A 6,803-nucleotide genomic window follows, 5' to 3' on the forward strand; every position below is an offset into this window, starting at 1 on the left:
GAAACAAAATGGAGCTGGGGTATAGCTCAGTGATAGAAGTTACCTAGGACATACAAGGTCCTGGATTCAGTCTCCAGACTGCCAAAAAGAAAGAAAAAGAAAAAGAAAGAAGAAACAATGTGGTTAGGGTACCTGCTCCTCCTGATGTGAGAGACAGATATCATAACTCTGGGGGGACTTGGCAGCTGTGTCCATTATAGGCTGTCTTGATCCTTTCTTTGATCTAAAATTAACATAGTTCCATTATTGCTTTAATAGGACATTTGTTGAACTTGACAGAATGGCAGTTGGACAATGTGGAGGTTTTGTAATGAGTTTCTTCTTTTCTGTGTGCTGCAGGGAGCAGACCCCAACTGCTGTGACAATGATGGTCGACCTGCTATTATCGTAGCTGTTGTGAATAAGCATCATGAAGCCATTCCAGTTCTTGCTCAGAGAGGAGCAGACATTGACCAGCCGTGGGGACCGTAAGTGAAACGTTGAAAGTACAGCTGAGTGCTGAGGTGTTAGAGCTCGTGGAGCTCTGGTATAGCAGAATTAGTTTACACACATGCCCTGTTCAATTTGAACCACTGAAAGGCAATTTAAATCTCTTTTGGTCTTAATAAAAGGGTTAACAGTTTTCTAAAGCTGAGTAAAACAAAATTTTTAAAATGATCTATTGGGTTACCAAATTGAATAACTCTTATTAATGGTAATATATTTTGTTAATTCATGAATTTCTATTTTCGTGGGGCTAGCAAATCCTTAGCTCTTGGGTTGTTAAGCATTATTTTCATTATGAGCCACAGTGTTAAGATCAATACTAAGGGAAGAGAGGCCCCCGTATAGTCATGGAGAAACATACCCATGAAGTTAACACAGAACTGTTGTCTCTGGATGCTAACACCATGGGTGAGGGTCTAGCACTTCTCAACTCACCACATAATCTCCTGGAACCGTGGTTTCCCTACCTGTGAATTGGGATGGGTGGGGAGGTCCCAAGTTGCATTACTTCCTGGTCTTGGTACAGTACAACTTCATGACCTTCTCTCCCAGCCTCAGGATTTTGTTCTCTTGAAACTTGCTTTGGAACCAGGGTTGGAAAGTTCCTGCAGTGTGGGTCATTCAGATTAACTCATCTCCTGGACAAGTTGTTAAAATAGAAGTCTTCTAGGGATATCACAGTTCTCTAATACTGCTGCCTCCTGATTCCTAAGCCAAGGTTGAGGTCTGGGTTAGTGAAACATCTTGCTGTGTAGGTCAGGCCACCAAAGGGGTCAAAAGTCTCATAGTTTTGCATTTATTACTATATTTAAAACTTTTTCTGGTATTTTATTCAAAATACATCCCTGTCCATTTTTCTGTGTGCATTTTTATAAGTTTCTTCCAAATAGGACACAGCAGTATCAGTAGTTACTACCCCTTTAAAATTTTCATCTCATAGGAGAATATTGGTGTAAAACTTTGATAGCTGGAAGTTACTTTCTTGAGTTTCCTTAGGGTTTACATTCATCATACTCTGTCAGCTTCTTCATTCATCCCACATTATTGTATTATCATTGTTGATAATATAATAGTATTATTTTATCATTGATAAAATGAGGCTATCTTGTTTTATGTTAGAGTGTACCTTATATATTTATAAATTAAATGAGCTTTTCTTACAGCATTTAAGCATAATGCTTCATGTATGATACAAAAGTCAGTTCTTTTTTTTTTTTAAGAGAGAGTGAGAGAGGAGAGAGAGAGAGAGAGAGAGAGAGAGAGAGAGAGAGAGAGAGAGAGAATTTTTAATATTTATTTTTTAGTTCTCGGCGGACACAACATCTTTGTTGGTATGTGGTGCTGAGGATCGAACCCGGGTCGCACGCATACCAGGCGAGCGCGCTACCGCTTGAGCCACATCCCCAGCCCCTCAAAAGTCAGTTCTTGAATTGATGCTTTTGTGAGTCCCAGCTTTATGAACAATAAGAAGACAAAACTACTCTGAATCTGTATATGATTGCCAGTTTTATTTTGGTCTTCCTCAGTTTCCACTTCATCACCATTCTGCAAAGTGACACTGATCCACATCTGATTTCGATGCAGTCTGGTGAATCTGACAATGGTTATGCCTATCCATCTGAATTATGTATAGTGTAGCCCTTCGTCACTCTATGTTCGTTATCAAGGTTACCGTGAGCACTGTGAGCTCATGTGGGTAGAAGAGAGGAGAAAAGCGAGGGTGGAGGACTTTCCTCTAAAGAGAACACAGAGATTTTCCTTTTCAATGTATGCCAGTAGAGGAGAGTAGATTCCCCGTCCAAGAGCTAAATTCTGCTAAATATGGTCCATGTCTGTTAGTTTGATGTGTTTATGCCTGCCCCAGCCTGGCCTCTGCGTCACACCTGGACCTCAGTAGCTCCAGGAGCCCCATCCCCAGATTCCATCCATTCCTCTTCTCTTACACATAAGCCATTCAAAGATCTGGCCTTCCTGTCCAAAAGGCTCAGTGAGTTGTTCCTTAACAAACAAGGATTAAAATGTTTTCTCATATCTGAAGCATGTTCGGCTAGTGGGACAAATTGGTCTCTATACAAGATAGCTTCTATTAAGTAGCTTGGCAGGTGGCACAAAGCCTCCCCATAGTGTTTCTGGGTCCCATGTTTGTATTATTCCTATAAGAACAAACCACAGTCAACTGAAAGGGAGTTAAGGAGAAATCCACACCTTCCACCAAAGAGGATGCCTCATATCACCAGACTCAGAAACACAGATTCAAGGTCTCATTGGGAAAGGGGCACAGGGAGGTGCGGCTGCTTTGGACTATAGCTGCCCTTCTTTGCCTGACTAGCAGTTGCAAACATTTAGTCTCCTGGCTCTACTCTAGTTGCCCAGATAAAGAAGGTGCAATCATCAGTCTACTTCTTTGAGTACAGCTGTGGAGATTTACAGGTTGAGCATCCACAATATGGAGATCTGAAACCCAAAGTGCTTCAAGATCTGAAACGTTTAGAACCAACATGACACGACGGTGGAAAATTCCCCACCTGACCTCATATGATCGGTCACTGTCAAAACACAGGTGCACTAAAAATATTGTATGAAATTACCTGCAGGCTATGTGTATGTGTATAAGGAATATATGAAACACAAATGAACTTTAGATGTGCTTAGACTTAGATCCTATTCCCATGATATCTCATTATGTATTTGCAAATGTTCCCAAATCCAAAACAAACAAAAAAACCTGAATGTTTCTTGCCTTCATTTCAGATAGGGGATACTTAATTTGTATTCTGTACAGTAATTCAGGACTTACAGGGAGAAACTATACCGTAATACTTAGATATTAATACTTAGATAATACTTAATACCATGATACTTAGATTTGAATAAATAATGCATTAGCGGTCAAGTTTCTTTAAAACACAGACCCTTGGAACACCACAGTGTACTCTCTGTACAAACTATGCTCTTGAAGGTCTGTTATATTATAATTCCAAGTTACTCAGAAGAATAAACTCACTGGGTATCAATTTTACTCAGAAGGATGGGGTTCTGTAAGAAGGCATACACTATCTGGTGTCATATTGGAGTTCAGTTGTTTGAGGAACATTGTACAAACTTAGAGTTGTCAGAATCACAATGTAGTATTTCCCCAAACTGAACTATGGTTACACAGGAAATAGCCAGCACAGAAGATCTAGCCATCAGCAAATTCAGTTTGGGGAGAATCAGGAAGAAAGAAGACCATATGTCTATTCCGGAGATAGTGAACATCTTTATAAGGTGTTATAAAGACCCAAAAAACTTCAGATGTGAAGGGCTCACTTTATCTTCTTCAGAGAAGAGGCTGCCATACCTTTTTCTCCATTGGGAGAAACTTGTGGCTGCAGATTTATTTGCAGGTGGGGGGACTGGGTGGTAGTGCCAAGAGAAGCTGGGACTGAGAGAGCACAGACCTTCAATTGCTTACCTCATTTCTGTTTCCAGGCATGACTCCCACCTTCCCTCACTTCTGCCACCTCTTGATCAGGAGCCTTTCAGGAGTTTAAGTACCACTCCATCCTCCATTTTAGCAATCTACTTCTCCCTCACTAGGTCAAACCTGACCAGAAAAGGTGGCAAGACAATCTGGCACTGCAGCAGAATATGGTCTGTCTGATGTCTCTGGCTTGCCCATTAAATTCTAAGGTTGGCTTGCATGAAACCACAGCCATTGAGTTTGGCTTGCATGAAACCACAGCCATTTCCCCCACACAAAAATAGGAACTTCCTCCCTGAAAATTCAGTTACCAGGCAGACAGTACCTAAGAGGTTTAAGCCAAAATTGAGGCTATTTCATAAACTCTTAAAGGAAATCTATTAAAATAGTATTTATTAGCATTTATTAAGTCAGCTACAAATCAGATCCTTGTGGGTTTCTCACATTAAAAATGAATGTGTTTCTAGACTTTTCACTATTTGTCTAGCATCAAAGCTTACTACCCATCACAGTGTTCCTCTAAGGGAAGAGACAAAGAGGGGAGACTCATGGGATTTTCCCAGGTTAGTTAAATTGATTGGTAAGTAAAACCAAGGTCCCTTTAATCACACTGACCTCTCCAATATCCTGATGATGCTAACTAAGATTTACCCAGGAATGTTTTTCCCCCACAAATAGGCTCAGAAATACAGCTCTTCATGAAGCAACTCTTCTTGGCCTCACAGGAAGGGAGAGCATCGTGACTTTACTAGGGTATGTTCTCTAACCTTTGGTGAATACTTCTGAGGGCCACAGTGATCTCTCTACTAACCTGTGATGATTTTAGAGGGACCCTAGTTCTTGAACTGCTATTGCTCTAAAGTGGGGAGGGTCACCATCTCACCATGTCCCCCAGGTCACTAAGAGCTTTTCAAAACACAATGAAAATGTTGTTCCCATTAAACATTTTGGTAAGAGTTTGCTGCAAGGGGAACCAATGGCTAGACTTGGCAATTAAATATTTTGAAATCATACAGCCCCATAAAATGTTTTAGGGTATAGCCACCCCTAAGAGCTGAAGTCACACAGTGGCCCCTTGGGGACAGGTTTGGGAGGTAGGGCCAGGAAGTGCTTATTCTAAGCTCTGGGACAGGAAGAGTCAGGCCCTCAGGGTCATGAGCCTGAATCCTTCAAGGACCCTCTTTCTCCATATCTTTTGCAGATGCAATGCAAGCATCCAAAAGAAGAATGCAAGAGGCCAGACAGCATATGACCTGGCTCTGGAAATTGGGGATGACCCCATCACCTCACTCTTCAATGCTAAATTTAGCCAAGGGCTGGAGGACCAACTCCCCCAACCCAGGAACCTCAGCCTGGAGGACTGTTAGACATGAGGCCTCGCTGAACGAAACCATCCAGCTCTGGTTGTTCTTTGTTTCTAAAATGTGTATTTGAGCTTGGGGATTGGGGTTGAGAGGATTCGTAAAGTGTGTGTGTCTGTGTGTCTTTGTGTGTGTGTTACTGGGAATTGGACCCAGGATCTTGTGCATGCTAATCAAGTATTTTACCACTGAACTACATCCCCACGCCTTTTTTAACATTTTATTTTGATACAGGGTCTTGCTAAATTGCTGAGGCTGGCCTTGAACTTGCAATCCTTCTGTCCCAGCCTTTCGAGTCACTGGGATTACAGGTGTATGCCACCACACCTGGCTTCTTTTTGTTTTTGTTTTTTAATTGTTGTAAACCACCAGTACTATCTGGGTGATTCCCAGTGTACCTTAGATTGTGATGAACTTCATGTATGCTTTTTAATGACTTATTGCTGGGGTTTTGGGAATTTGGCTTTTAGTTTTTAATTTATTTTCAATACATAATAATTGTACATGGTTTAAAGCTAAAAAGCATAAAATTCTATGTAGTGAAGTCTCCCTACTGTCCCTGTCCCATAGCCACCACTCCCCTCCTCAGAGGCACCAATGACACCAGTGTCAGCTGTATCTTTCTAGCAGTAGTACAGGATTTAGATAGGCATGTGTGTATGATATACGTACATGTATACATGGAGTATACAAATAAACCATGTAGCACATATATTCCTTTCCCCCGTTTTTAAACATAAATAGTAACAAACTGCACAGTGTTCTGCACCTTGTCCTTTAAAAAAAATATATGTCTTGTAGGTGGTTTCGAGTTAGAATGTAAAGTTGAATTTATTGAAATTTTTATGTTGAACTCATGGTTACTCCTATCATCATGGTTTGTTGCTTGTTTGACAGATCAGCTTTAAATAAAATATTGGCAGGAATGTGTAATTGTGACTTGTGGACCCCCTGTTAATGTATGTAAGTAGGATATTTATTAATTTAGAATATTCCACACAATAAATAATAAACATGGTGGTGGACAGTACTATTGTCGTGACTTGTGCTTTTTTTCCCTAGGTTGGGTGGCTGTATGTTGGAAGGATGGGAGGTTCAGAGTCACTGGGACACAAGCCCCTGTGAGGCTGGGTGGGAGCTGGCACTTGCTTCCTCCCAGGTCAGCCTCTGGGCATTCTGTGTAAGAGAAGCTGCTTGTATGGGTGTCCAGAAGGACCAGGGAGTATGGGGGTGGCAACAGCAATTCTGGTAACTGGTAAAAGTGTGATAACATCCCTGGAGGTCATTGCATCCCAAGTCCCATCTCACTTGTGTATTAGAAGCACAGATAAGTCCATTGGAAACCTGCCTCTGTGATTGGTGAGTTTTCCATGTCCAGTCCAGAAATAATCCTCCCCCTAACCTTTCTAACCTGTGCAGGGTTTCAGCCCTGGGTGAGCTGGCCAAGATGCCCAGTAGGATAAAGAACATTCATAGGGTCATTTATCTCTATC

The 6,803-nt window shown here is 41.4% G+C and overlaps 1 protein-coding gene across 1 annotated transcript in view; it reads left to right on the forward strand.

The window, feature by feature from the left end:
- Positions 1-5,330, forward strand: part of Dzank1 (double zinc ribbon and ankyrin repeat domains 1) — a 77,663-nt gene extending 72,333 nt beyond the window's left edge. Inside the window, exons 19-21 of the mRNA XM_026400706.2 lie at positions 340-467; positions 4,628-4,702; positions 5,151-5,330. Coding sequence (XP_026256491.2) covers positions 340-467; positions 4,628-4,702; positions 5,151-5,316 — 369 coding nt within the window. The 3' untranslated portion in view covers positions 5,317-5,330. The remainder of the gene's footprint in view (positions 1-339; positions 468-4,627; positions 4,703-5,150) is intronic.
- The last annotated feature ends 1,473 nt before the right edge of the window (positions 5,331-6,803 follow it).

Source organism: Urocitellus parryii, chromosome 6 (genome assembly GCF_045843805.1).
Source record: "Urocitellus parryii isolate mUroPar1 chromosome 6, mUroPar1.hap1, whole genome shotgun sequence".
NCBI lineage: Eukaryota > Metazoa > Chordata > Mammalia > Rodentia > Sciuridae > Urocitellus > Urocitellus parryii.